General features: G+C 32.4%; 2 protein-coding genes across 2 annotated transcripts in view; one reads left to right on the top strand and one right to left on the bottom strand.

Annotated features, from left to right (window-relative positions):
- LOC138703012 (palmitoyltransferase ZDHHC3) overlaps positions 1 to 1,368 on the bottom strand; it is a 59,632-nt gene extending 58,264 nt beyond the window's left edge. Inside the window, exon 1 of the mRNA XM_069830509.1 lies at positions 1,232 to 1,368. The gene's annotated coding sequence lies outside the window, so the exon portion shown is untranslated. The remainder of the gene's footprint in view (positions 1 to 1,231) is intronic.
- LOC138703013 (transmembrane protein 208) lies at positions 2 to 12,460 on the top strand. Its single transcript, XM_069830513.1, has 5 exons — positions 2 to 201; positions 330 to 485; positions 1,336 to 1,472; positions 2,556 to 2,640; positions 7,039 to 12,460. Exons 1-5 carry the CDS (start codon positions 196 to 198, stop codon positions 7,168 to 7,170), a joined length of 516 nt encoding a protein of 171 aa, XP_069686614.1. The 5' UTR covers positions 2 to 195; the 3' UTR covers positions 7,171 to 12,460.
- Positions 12,461 to 14,905: the final 2,445 nt, after the last annotated feature.

Genomic DNA, 14,905 nt, shown 5'->3' with positions numbered 1-14,905 from the left:
CATTGTACGCGAATAACACAACGTGGAGCGTCTGCAGTTAAATCTTCTGCTATAATTTAGTAATGATAAAGTTCAATATTATCTAAACGCGTTTGATGACACAGCAACATTATTGTAAATGTGACGGTGATTATATTCCTGACAGTTTGTAATTGTTATTTGGGATACTATTAGAAATAACTAAAAATACGTATCATGGCAGTAAGTATACCATCTTGTTATTTTTGACATATTTAATTAAATATTTACTTTTACTACTATTTATGCATATGTAATAGAATGAGTCCTGTAACTACTTATATTCAAACATAAAATGATCTTTATTTCAGCCACAAAAAGGAAAGCAGGCAACGAAAGGGCAAAAACAGATAGTGGAAGAAAATACAGCAACCTTAAACTTTTATCGAAATATGGTGTTCATAGCAAATGGCATATATCTGACTGTAACATGTGTTATTTCAGATACTTTTAGCATGCAAATGATAGTAAGTATTTATGTAGCTGTCTTTTTCTACATTAATAAGTTCCTGGGCTAAATCTTTATAAAAATGTTTTCTGCAAAGAAAACATCAAATAAAATAATTTGCCTCTGGCTAGGAATTACTTTCTGTTGCAGATATAGCATAACAGAATAAAGTTTTGTTCACTAATCACAAATTGAATGAACGTAATGTTGCTGCATCAACAGTGTTCACATGATATGTAAATTAGGCTTGCTACAGATATAGTACACTGGACATGAGGCCAGCAGCTAGCACGGGTTGGCCTTAATCCTTCATGGGCTGTCACGCCGAAAGTTTTTATAGATATACATTGATTAAATTTCATTAGTTTAATTACCTGTATCAACAACTCAGGACTAAGAGGTCTGACAGATATGGTATGAAGAGTAAAAGGATATTCAGATTAAAATCACAAAATGTCTTACCGGGATTATCTGGTGTGTCAAATCAAATTAAAAAAAATAAATCATATAAAATAAACTGCCAGCCAGACACTATACAATACATTGGCAATTTTTACTCAGATACAATGAAATACAATTTGTACGTAATCAAAAAACAAACCAAAAGAAATAAGTTCCCGTCATTTCCGAAAAATAAAAACAAAAACATCTTGTAAAACTACTCTAAAGTCATCTTGTAAAACTACCCTATAGTCAAGAACCCTTATTTAAAAAAAACACGCAGTATTCAAACTCCATAATTATCCAAATGAATGTAATCCTTACCTTAAAAAAAGTAGAGAGAGTATTTCATCACTGACTCCCTGTATACCATATACTTGTGGCACGCACATCATCTTCTAAAACGAACTGGATTTTCTTATCCATAGATACTCTTCTTGTTTGCTGCTGCTGCATACATTGGAAGCTTTCAGTTCATGTCTTACATGGCAAGACCAAATTACACCGACTCTGGACAGCTCCTGGACAGTGGAGTTGACCTAAACATGGAAGGAGGAATTGCAGAGTAAGATCATTCACTTTACTGAAACAATGAAATGTATTCTGAAAGGTGTGAATGGGGTTTTGAAGTGGGTGGGCTTGCATCTTACTACAGATGAGGAGGGAAGACCTGGATGTAAGCTATGCAAGAGGGGAAAGAATGAGCTATCAGAAATAGATTTTGTTTCAGAATGGTTAATATACGAATCTACCGACACAGAAGTTCATCTCAGACTAAAACCTTTATCTTCCCCCTCCATATCCTTTGATGATATAGCCATGGCACTGTCGCAAGACAGGTCTCGCCTCCTCTATTGTACTTGTTTCCATTTCCAAACAATGGAAACGATTTCAGGATATAACGTGTACTGTAGCTGTATTTTGTGCTGCTATTGTTCAGAGCTTTAGTTTGGTTGAGTCTGCAGTGAAGCCGGTTTCTTTAGTGAAACTAATGTTATTGTTTTAGCTTTTATTTTGTGTTAATCATTCTAATCAATAACATACCCAGATATAATTATAACAGGGACATGCCTATCTGATTTTTTGAGGTTCTTTTCTTAATTTAGGAAGCCTGTTTTGTCTTTGAAAGATAAATCATTGACTTTCGTATAGCTTTTGTATTTCAGTTAGTTTTGTGGACTCCCTGCGTGTTGGAAGAATTAAAATTCCTCCTCGAATCTTTAGATCATAGTCCCAATGTCGACATCTATCCCCAAATATACCCTTCATTCTAATAATATGTGTTTGAGACTTTAACCCCTTCAGTCCTGAATTTATATTTGAAAAAACTGAAGGAAAAAACTGGTCACATAATCATTCTGGGGATCCAAGATTCCCAAACCAAGTCTTCACAGAAAATCAAAATTTGGGGACAATTTTGACCCCTGGGGTTCCAAAATTTTAAATTTTATTTTTAACTGAGGTATAGAAATGTTTCAAAAATAATATTCTCCATTTCTATCACATTGAATTTTTCAAAATATTTAAAAGTATGGAAGATATTCCAAAAAAGAAGCAATGTACACTATAATGTGCATCAGGCCTGAAGGGGTTAAATTTGTTTGATAGTTTTGCTGAGTGATAATGTTGGACGTTTCTTTTCCATCAGGCACGTGAAGGACCTCATCATATTGACGTCTGGATGCCAGTTGCTCTCTCTCATATCAAACTATTTTTGGTTGCTATGGTTGTTGGTAAGTTACGTGACCTTTTAGCCTATATCTTACAGTTTTTAAAACTGGGATTTATGTACCACTGCTACAGTTTGAGGAAAATTGTTAATTTATTTTGAAAAGAAAGAAAAAGTCTAATTAAATCTATCACTTTTTGCGTGTTTGTGACAATGACTGTATTTGTAAACAGACTTTTTTAAATGTAAAAAACAGGAATTGCAAACAATGACCGAATTTAGTTTAACACTTTATTTAAATCAATAAAACATAAATTTAGCTTATTTTGATTTTTTTCGAATTGCACTCATTGAAATTCCGTATGTATGGACATCATGCCATGCTTTCAAGTTAATAGTTATTATAAACAATGTAATAAATTTGTTATTTAATACTAATTTGTATTTACTTGTATAATATTTCAGCAAATAAATAATTTAATATTTTGAATGAAATAAAAACTTATTCCAGAACTTGAAAAGAGCTGTCATTCTTTTTTATATTTCTTCATAAAAATTTATGAAATTCCAAGTTCTCTATTCACTAAAATAAAATTTTTGTAAATATTTTATAAAACAATGCCTTTTACATAGTTCCAACCTATTTAATTTAGCATAGGCCTATATTCATTTTCGAATCCTCATAAGATCTTCCCGGAATTCATCCAACATCTATGCATTAAATACTATACAAATAAAATACCGTACAAAGAAACTGATAAAAAGATGTGCAGTATTCTGGAAAAGAAAATGAATGAACTGTGTTGCATGTATTAGGAATAATAATTATTGTAAAATTGCCTCTCTTTTTTTTTTTGGGGGGGGGTGGTCCATTTAAGTACCAGTTCGTATCACAACTATCTGGGTGTGATACATTGTTGCTAAATTCCCATTTTGCTGCTATCTACTAGCTACTGTGTACAATTAAGGATTCAGGACCTGCAAATCAGTATTTGTGTCTTTGTTGTAGTGGAACTGTGAAGTAATCCAGCATTCGCCTTTAAAACAAGTAAATATCTAGTTATTTATGATCGAGGAAATCACTCAAAATCCTTATCAGATTGTCCGATCCCATGACTTGAACCCAGAAGCTCCCAAATGCTAATCTAATGTTTTAGAACAGAGGTACCTCGTTCGGTATTGCTGATGTTAATAACCAGAGACCGGAAATTTAGGCATTATGAATTATTAAAATAGGCAGGAAAAAAGGCATCATAAATAGCTAAAATAGGCAGGCAAAAAGGCATTATAAATAGCTAAAATACGCAATAAAAGGCAATTACAAAAACCTTGCACTACACCCACAACCTTGCACTTTCCACAAAGGGATTTTGGCAGCAAGAAAAGCTTTACATAAGTCGAATGCAAATAGAGATTTTCGACTTGATGTTGCAGTTACTGTTAGAAGCAAAGAAATCTTCTTCCCAGTAGCCTTGGAAAGTGCATTTTTGTGTTTGGTTGTCCTGATATGTTGCAATATGAAATATTTAGCTAGCTACAACAATGTCGCAATGAAAACTGAAAGAAAAATAACGTTAGACCCGCACTCATTGTTGCCTTGACAAATAAACACAAGCGATAATTAAACATTTTACTGTTATACATTTTTGCATGGCAGCACTCATTGTTGCAAAGAGAATATGAACTGACTGAAAGACAATAATAGACCTATACATTCGGTGAACCTGTAGGCAATTTTTATAATAAATTAATAAATAGATAAATAATCAAATAAAGGCAAAAAAACATTTATTTTGTAAATTAGGCATTTATATTAAAAAAGGCAGAAAAGGGCAACATAAAACTGTGACGTTTCAATCACAAGGGTATAATTCGTACAGATTTACTTTCAAAATGAAGATAGATTTAATGCATTTAAAAAGGCATTCTGCCAAAGTTCCAGCTCTTTTAATAACTAACAAATATAATAAAAGTTTACATATATCATCAATGAACACATAACCCCCAGTCTAGAAGTTCTGTCTCTTTTATTAACCTTACTACAGGTCATTAATTGGACTATCGATAGAATATCTGTTAGTCTAAGCTGTTATAATAAAAAACATTTATGCTCGACCATGCCAAAATGTAGTAATTATACACCTGGTAGTAGCCCTTTAATGCACCTCCTTAAAGTACACCTATGCATTATAGTTCAGTTATTCAGCCAATGAGAAATCACCATTGTACCATTATAAAACCGCAAGTATTGATTATTCTCGGATAAGCAATCGAAAGACAATTAGCGAAATGTCACAGAGGCTGGAAATCCAATACTGTCGCAGAAGGTTATGTTCTGTTACTATAATAATTAGCGTTAATTGTAAATAATATTCAAATAAATTCAATTTGTCATCTCGTTTTTCAATTCTAAATCAATTTCCAGGTTATATCAATATTAATGTTCATGTTATTCTCTAGATTATATCAAAGTCAATGACATTCGTCCCTCGGAAAAAATCAATACTTTCGCGTCTGCGCACATCTCACAATTTAGAAGGTCATTTCCGCTCTTCACTTAGATAACCATAACATGAATACTTATGAATAATTTCAAGTTAGAAATATGGTCGAGCATAAAAAGTCGTATGAAACTTGCCTATAATAGTAATTAAGACGCTCGTATGAAAATTATGAAACTCGCTTGCGCTCGTTTCATAAACAAACATACTCGCGTCCAGTGGCGGCTCGTGAACTTGTGGATTGGGAGAGCTGCAGTAGATTTCGGTATATACAAATTTCACTTCTTGATACCATTACTAATAAGTAAGTTATAGGACAAAAATAAATGCACTACATATCGGAAAACCAAAACTTCCTGACTTAGTTGGGAGATGTCTGTAGGACCATTTGCTAATCCCTAAGAAAAGCTAATACCATAGATTTCAGTCTGAATTTCAGATCGGCAGACACTCAACTTACAATCTACCAGTTCATTCTGAATTGTCTTAGAATAACCTTAAACAGTGACATGTTCCAAATGATTTTTGAGGGGCTCATTAAATTACTCACGAATTGTAGCAACCCACGAAACACATCACGGTTCTTCGAATCGTTTTTTCATCATGTCCCCTAAGGGGAAGTTCATATTGACCACAAAATTTGATACAAGCAATTTTTTTTTAAATAATTTCACGATTTTTTATCACTTCTTGATTATGTTTGAGAATGTTTCTTCTGTTCGTTTCATTTAATTGCACAGCAGTATGAGTTGCGTAACATAGCCAATGAAACAACATTTTTCAGGTGAGACTGCGAAGATTCGTGCATTTTGCTTTTTAGGGGCAAATGTCCTAAATCTGTCACACCACTCCTAGTCCATGCAGCATCACCACCGAAGAGGAGGCAAGGAAAACAAAATACAGATTTTTTTTGTTTACATCCACGTAACCACAAATGCTTAGCGTAAATTTCATTGTTATACTTCCTTACATATATGCACTATTTCGGCTGGATGAACCTTGAGTAAGATTTAAGTCGGGTAACGGACGACCCTTTAATTTCACTTCATTACATCAATATTCTCCGCAAGGGAAAAATAAAATTAATATTCTGTAATTCACACACTCTCATGCTTGCACATTTGCACTGGTTAAGTTACGGTATTAAGACGTCACACCAAAGCAACACTCAGATATACTGATGGTCAACAATTTTCTAAAACTGGAAAAGAAGTCTCTTTCGTATTTTACGTGCTATATCAAAAGGATTCTACTCGTGCAATCATTTTGAGCTAAGGCAAATATTAGGTTCTGCTGGAGGCTGGATATATACCTAATAATAAGGCAAAAGAGAATATTAATTTCGTTATATTAACTTGATAAGATTCTACAACAATAAGTATCTGAAAAGAAAATAAAAATTTTGTCATTATGTTTCAAGGGAATAGAGAATCCATTTGACGCAGCATTACAATAGCGGTGTGGGAGGAGAGGAAAGATCCCTTGTGGCCTGGCTCTGCAAGCCACTGCAGCGAGATATGGGTTTTAAACAGCGGCAGCTTTCCTCTGCTCCCCTTCACCTCTCTACTCCCTGACCATGCAAGAGACACACTCTATGAGCTGACCACCCTGCAGATCCCAGGACGACTTTGAATGCAGTGTCAATTCCAATACAGTCGACGCGCAAAAAGATTATGCATAAGATAATAGTATATATTCCCGGCCAGATGAAATATAAAGCAATTTACCAATAAAAGCAGTAACAATTCTTCTAAAATTAAAATAAATATTATTTTTATTTTCCTGTCAAAGCAGGGAGTGCTGCAGCTCCGCAGCTCTTATGGACGAGCCGCCCCTGCTCGCGTCTTAATTACTACAATTATAGGCTCTTTGCATAATGTACTATTTAAATACAGAGGTTTAAACTGTTGTTCCACACTCTCTATGGAAGGAGTTAGCATAATTGTGGCGTTTTGTTTTAGGCACCAGTCCGAGGCTTCTGGCTGCTATGGGTCAGCTTCCTGGCTCCGTGGTTCTTCCAGCAACCACCTGCCCCTCAAGAAGTGGATGAGAAGAAGCAGAGGAAGCTGGAGAGGCGGATGAAGAGACATTGATTTTCACGAGTTGTCCATTTCACACATTTCCATTAACTTGCTATTGTTTCCCTCTGTTCTTTTTGTATCAGTGACAGGGTAACATATTTTCTTATAAGTGTGTTGTTCATGACGAGGGTGAATGAATTAACACGAATGTTTGCAAGTTTCCTTGTGGAGCAATACAAATCAAAATAGGCAGTTTTCTCTTGAAAAAATTCCAATGTACAATGTTGTTCATTTAAATGTACGAATACGTATAAAGACAGAGCACCACATGACTGATTTGCTTAGCGTGTACTTTATGTGATGCCCTCATGCCTTCCTTTCTGACCTTCATTCCGCGTGTTGACATGCGTATGAATTAATCAAGTCTTCTTCACGTTAAGAAATAAACAAACTTGCTATTGTTTTGTATTGTTCAATTAACTGTTTATATGTATTTTCTGTATATGTGTCAGTATCATTGTCCTTTCTCTTCTTTTCTTGCTTGAAAATGTCCGTTAGTCAATTATTAATAATAAAATGTGAAATTAAATGTTTTTGTAAGAAAGAAAAATTCCATACTGGTAATTTTCTTGTACATTAAGCTAGTTAAGAATGAAATTAATTTTTTTTCTTGCTGTCTAATTTGGAACAGCTGTATCAATCTTGAAACGCTTCAATTTTAATTATTTTTAGAAAAATCTTTAGAAATAAAGAATTGTTTAACGTGATTTGTACAACATTGTTCAGAAGTATGCTCTAATGCAATTGAAACTTGAAGATCATTACAGGCAACTATAAGTAACTTTTGTTATTTAAATAAAATGTACACCCTTTGACACGGAAAATAGTCGCTCTCCTGTAGCATGAATTTGTCTAAGTGTTGTTTGGATTGATGCAATATTAAACATCACGGGGAAATATTAAACATCAAGTCTGAGGATGAATTCGTAACAGCAACATACCACTTGAAGCAGAATTGTATGTATGTATTTATTCACACTGCAAATGGGTATATACCCGGTGGCTCAATTGCCGGGTAATTTTCAGCGTTGGACCTCAGACCCATTTTGCCTTCATTAATATCATTCCATTAATCATCTTAATAGTTTATAGGTCGATCAGGAAGACATGACGGACGTGGTTCCAGGATCTGCCTATAGGCGGCATCTGTCTGTGCGAGCTGCACATATCCAGTGAAGCAGCAGGGGCTTTTAAGCAAGCGGACTGCAGGTGACCATAATAGTGTAGCTCCTTTGGACAGATGGCGCCTTGGTGAGTCGTGGAATCGACTACAACATGTTCTTCTAGTTAAGGATGCAGCAGATTCAAGCACATGAATTGCGAACAGATGCCATCGACGTGAGGAGGCTGCAGAATAACATAACAGGAAGGATCAGGACTAGATGTCTTGGCTGAATTGATACGATGACACCATGCAGTGAATCATGCACTTGAAGAGCGATCCTAAATGGACTTCAACAATCATTCCAATATAAGGAGGTTGCACAATAAGCCTAAAGCTGCAGTGCTTGCCTGCAGGCCCTCCTGCAAGAAAAAAAACAGCAACATATCTATATGTCATGAAACGACATATTTCCTACGAAACCTATATGGCTTAGAGATAGAGCTCTTTCTTCCCATTACAAAGACCAGGCTTCGAATCTCTCAATGTAAAATGCATGCTTGTAAACACAGCGTACATGATTCCCGAGCTATTTCTAGGTTGGATTAGTCTCTGAACAGTGAATAATTTCCGTGTCGAAGTGTGTACAATACACAGAAGATTGTATACATAATGGTCTGTAATTCGAGCAAGGAAACACCACAGCATTATTACTTGTCCATAATTGAGTCGAAAATATTCTTTTTTTTTTTTTTCTAGAAATGCACAAGTAATTAATTCTTTAATGGATTCCAAGACATGTTGATTTAGAATGAAATTCCCGATACTTTCGACTTTCCCAAAGAAAACGGCCTTCAAAGTCAAAATAAGACCAGACTTTAAATTATATCTTCCCTCAAACTTAGGCTTATAAATGGAATTTTATCAGAGCAAGAACTTAAGAAGTCTAATGAAAAATTTAAGTAAAACAATATGAAAAAGGAATATTATCTGAGCAAGAACTTAAGAAATCTAATGAAAAATTTAAGTAAAACAATATAAGAAAGGAATATTATCTGAGCAAGAATTTAAAAAATCTAATGACAAATTTAAGTAAAACAATATAAAAAAGGAATATTATCTGAGCAAGAACTTAAAAAATCTAATGAAAAATTTAAGTAAAACAATATTAGAAAGGAATATTATCTGAGCAAGAACTTAAAAAATCTAATGAAAAATTTAAGTAAAACAATATTAGAAAGGAATATTATCTGAGCAAGAACTTAAAAAATCTAATGAAAAATTTAAGTAAAACAATATTAGAAAGGAATATTATCTGAGCAAGAACTTAAAAAATCTAATGAAAAATTTAAGTAAAATAATATGAAAAAGGAATATTATCTGAGCAAGAACTTATATTTAAGTAAAACAATATGAAAAAGGAATATTATATCTGAGCAAGAACTTAAAAAATTTAATGAAAAATTTAAGTAAAACAATATGAAAAAAGGAATATTATCTGAGCAAGAACTTAAAAAATCTAATGAAAAATTTAAGTAAAACACTATGAAAAAGGAATATTATCTGAGCAAAAACTTAAAAAATCTAATGAAAAATTTAAGTAAAACAATGTGAAAAAAGGAATATTATCTGAGCAAGAAGTTAAAAAATCTAATAAAAAATTCAAGTAAAACAATATGAAAAAGGAATTATCTGAGCAAGAACTTGTATTAAGTAAAACAATATGAAAAAGGAATATTATATCTGAGCAAGAACTTAAAAAATTTAATGAAAAATTTAAGTAAAACAATATGAAAAAAGGAATATTATCTCAGCAAGAAGTTAAAAAATCTAATGAAAAATTTAAGTAAAACAATATAAAAAAGGAATATTATCTGAGCAAAAACTTAAAAAATCTCATGAAAAATTTAAGTAAAACAATATGAAAAAAGGAATATTATCTGAGCAAGAAGTTAAAAAATCTAATAAAAAATTTAAGTAAAACAATATGAAAAAGGAATGTTATCTGAACAAGAACTTAAAAAATCTAATGAAAAATTTAAGTAAAACAATATGAAAAAGGAATATTATCTGAGCAAGAACTTAACAAATTTCAGAGAAGTAAGCTTCATATAAACTGTTTACAAGAACATATCGATGGTGTTTGTGCAAGTGGACGTTTGTATCCCAGGTCAATACACAACTTAAATTCTACAAGTGGGTGAGCAAAACACAAAATATTACTAGCATTTGATATGTTTTATTTGTGTAGAAAATGATTTGCTGTAAGGGTCCGAAGTTTAATTTTCACTTTTCTCAAAACTCATTTTTATGATTTATCTCCCTTTACCCAAACACCATCGATTTTTGACTCAGTATTGGACAAAGAATGCTGTGGTGTTCATTTTCACGAACTACAGACTGCCTATACTTTATATAGGATGTTTCAGTGATCATGTTATAAACTTGTAGGATCAGCACAAAAATTCATAAGAAGCAATTTGAGAATGGAAGTTGACATCCGGAAATGCCTCAGTTTTACTTATAATCAAAAAAATAGTTGTCACCAAAATACTAGGAAGCGGGGCAAATCCTTTTCTGTAGATGTAAGTTGGAGCTTTCTGTATGATACAGAAATGTTGTCAACAGATCAATAATAACTCTTCCAGTATCCGCGAGGTTGCACTAGTGATGGTCACTTTTTATGGCTATTTGAAGAGAGATTACCAGTCTGTAGGCATCCCAGTATAGAATAGAATGTTTTATTTTCGCTGGCAGAGTTAAGGCCATAAGGCCTTCTCTTCCACTCAACCAGCCTTAATCAATACAATAGTGACATACATATTTAAATTACGAATATTTACAATACACGTAAAAGATTCTCCAGCAATATTCTTCAGTTAAGTTTTAACAACTAGTATGTGTTTATTTAAATTGAGGTAAAACCTATAAGAAAAAGTAATAACTTAATTTATGAGCTAATTTAATTCACTTTAGTCTATGTGCAATATGTAAAGAATTATAATTAAATTGAGATAGCTAGTTGGTTAAAATGATGAGAATTCATTTAATAGAAGTTTACAATAACTATGTTATAGGGAGCGAAATATAAATCTAAAATATATTGATAAAATGAGAACATTAATGTAATGAGATTTTGCCATTAGAGGTACATGTATGCAGGATGATTTGCCTAACTTGCTGGTATTTTGGGTTGTGACTCGCCACCAAGATGTTGCCAGATGTAAGTTTTTATTCTCAAAAGTGTCTCCCTGGCAGCCCTGAAAGTCTGTGACATGGTCAATGAAAGATTTTTAAAAATTTGTTTATACGTGCCCATTGGTACCATATTATGAAGAAAATAGTTCATAAGTTAAAATTTTTAGATTTACTCAGAGAGGGATGTCATGTCAACATAATACATTATCTTCTCATTTCTAATAATGTGGAAAAGTAAATTTAATATCTGTCATCTGTATTTATCAAACGCAATTCTTTTTAAGTAATTTTTCATTTTAATTAAGTTCGTATGAATGTATTCTTTTATCATGTCATAATTTTAAATATTTAAGAATAATGTAGAACATTTGCATTAAAGTAAAACATTCATACTTTTTACACAATTCAGTTTTTTGTTTTATTAACGAATAATGGTTCAGTAATAATTATAAATGAAATCTTCCGATATAGAATTAAATATTTACAAAATGTGAACTTAATAAAGCACATAATTATATCACTAGAATAAGTTGTATGTTTTCAACATAATGTTTCTTAATAACATTATGGTGCTGCACGAAATAAATAAAAGACTGTTGTAACTTTTTTTAAAAACTGAATTTCGAATGTTACAAGGACTCGTTATAACGAGAGTTTTATTTGTCATACAGTATTTACCCGCGTAATGAATGCACCCCAATTTTTCGCGTTAAAATAAAAAAAAAAAAAAATCCCCGCATAATGAATGTGAATATGCGACAAATGATAGCAGTGATGCTGAACCTAACAGTGAATGAGGTAAGGCTAGTGTTAATAATAACAATGAAGGTTTTGTCTTATTGTCGCTGTATTCATTGTTACAATTATTATCTGTGCACAACTGCAGCTAACTATCGATCGTCTTAAGTGCGATGCCATCAACATATAAATTATATTGTTACGTATTCTATCAATTATTTCAGCATTCGAGCTGGCACACCTTTAATACGCGTTTTTTTTTTTTTTTGTTTCACTGAAATTTGTATAAAGAAAAAAAAAAGTGCGTCTATTACGCAGGTAAATACGGTAATTACTTTCATAAAGAGATGAACACAACTTCGTCAGATTAATAATTGTCTTTATTAAGGAGAGGCAGAGGTGAATATTTCAAAATCCACAAAATTTACCCGATTTGTTTGAAATTGATCATGGATACTAAGTATGTTATTAGTAATGGACATACCAAGTTTCAACTTTCTAAGTACAATAGTTCTGTAAATATTAATAATTTTATAAATCTTTATATTTAATGATCAGGGAGTTATTACAGGGAGTTACACCTGAAAGCTTGATTTGCATAATATACGTCACTGTTCGTTAACAGAACACCACAATTTAAGCCACACAGAGCTATTGTGCACTCAATGTTGGTAGCTTGACGGTTGTCAGTCCACTTTGAGGTCTGTGGATATAGAGGGAAAAATTGGATCGGTGTCTGGTAGAGTTCCCGGGTAGCTCAGTTGGTAGAGCGTTGGTACGTTAAACCAAAGGTCCCGGGTTCGATACCTGGCTCCGGAACAATTTTTCCCTCGAAATTATTCAAACTTTATATCGTTTGATATAAAATGCTCCATGCACCATATTGTAAGAAATTTTCAATATTTCTTTTTATTTTGTATGTTCAGAGAAGGTATATAAATAATGATAAGTATTAGTTTATTATGGGAATAATATAGTAATACAGTTATCTTGGTTTTAATTTCATACTTTTAAAGGGTACAAAATCAAAAACTAACATCGGAATATGAAAATAAAGATAATAAAAATGGAAAAAACCAAATTTTCATTTTTTCTTCAGTTTTGTTCGAAAATTTCATCTCTGCCTCCCCTTAAACAATTGAATAGAACTTGTTCAACTTCCCAGTCATTTTGTATTTTTGTCCTGGAGGCCTGTTCCAGGACTCTTAGGGTGAAGAGTGATTAAGTTTTCAGTTTACATTTTAGAACAAGGCTGTGCGCTGATTTGAATGCTGTCATTGTCCTACTTCTGGAATGTGTTCCCTCCATATACGCCATTGCATGTTCCACATGTACCAGTGCTGTGCTTCTTGAGAAAATCTGTAATATTATTTTGGCTTTGTATTGCAGTAATGCACGTCACAAAACTGAGAAACAAACTTTGCTGATACACATTCTTTGTGAGTGAATGAACCTACGTGTTGGTAAATCAACTTTAATACCTGAAAGTTTTTGAAAGTGTACTGTACAGTTATACGATGTTTGGTCACTGATTTTGTACATAAAGCTTTAAATCTATATATGTTTTACATACAGTAAATCGAATGAGTGCAGAATTCGGAATTGTTGGAAATGAATATATACCCATGTCATTAACTTTATATGTAGAAGACAATTTATGGTTAATGCCTTCTGGGGCTAAATGGCAGAGGGAAAGGTGTGATATATATGTCTTTTATTATACTTAACAATTAATTAATTGTGACTTTATTTTAAAAGGTTGTATTTTAACTGTTATCATAGATGCAAAACTGGCAGAATATTACACGTACAGGAAAACAGTGTAAGCCAGATGTTTTCAACAATGTGCCAATATTAGATTGACAACCTGTACACCAGGGGTGGGGAAACTATTTATTTGGGGCTCTGAAAAGACATTGGCCATTGGGCCGTATTCATAATGCTATGAAACATATTATATACATACACTTATAGGTAAATTATTATATAAGTCTTTAAATAACATGTATTAGTCATTAAATTATAGAAAAAAAAGAAATACGTGCAAAGGACGTACATGAATATTCTCATGTTTTAATGAAATGGATGTAGCTTTATTTTACTGACTAGTCCATCAACATTTGGTTGTGTACCATACTGGATGTTGACATTGTCTTTTGCTAATACTGAATTGAATTTAAATTGCAGTTATTGGTGCTTTCAACGTACTTCCTAACTAGCGGAGGGAAATTATAATAATTGTATTAAAAATGAAAGAAAACTTAAAAAGTATTTCCCAGTTCTGTAAATTGAAGAGTTCGCGGGAAAAACGATGAATGTCACAGTTTTGTTAAGGTTCATGTCATTATCTAATTCAATGGATCACTACGAAATTTAATGTTGTTCTTATGAAAAATGGTAAAAGGAGAATTATCACCACGAATACAGTAATCCTTTCCTTTATTTTCTATAGAAACAGCACTACATCTTGCAGTTATAGACTCAATTAGATCATTATCTATCCTTAACAGAAATGTGACATTCGTTTTTCCCGCGAAGTCTTCAGTTGTTTTCTTCTGTTTTTGATTGCTATCAATGTGTAGCTGTTAACTGTAATATCATAATAATAATAATAATAATAATAATAATAATAATAATAATAATAATAACAACATAATAATAACATTAATAATAATAATAATATTAATATAATAATAATAATTTTATTTG

The sequence above is a fragment of the Periplaneta americana genome, chromosome 7 (assembly GCF_040183065.1).
Source record: "Periplaneta americana isolate PAMFEO1 chromosome 7, P.americana_PAMFEO1_priV1, whole genome shotgun sequence".
In the NCBI taxonomy this organism is placed as follows: domain Eukaryota; kingdom Metazoa; phylum Arthropoda; class Insecta; order Blattodea; family Blattidae; genus Periplaneta; species Periplaneta americana.
Note: the sequence above shows the minus strand (reverse complement) of the source record. Positions and strands in the feature narration are given on the sequence as shown.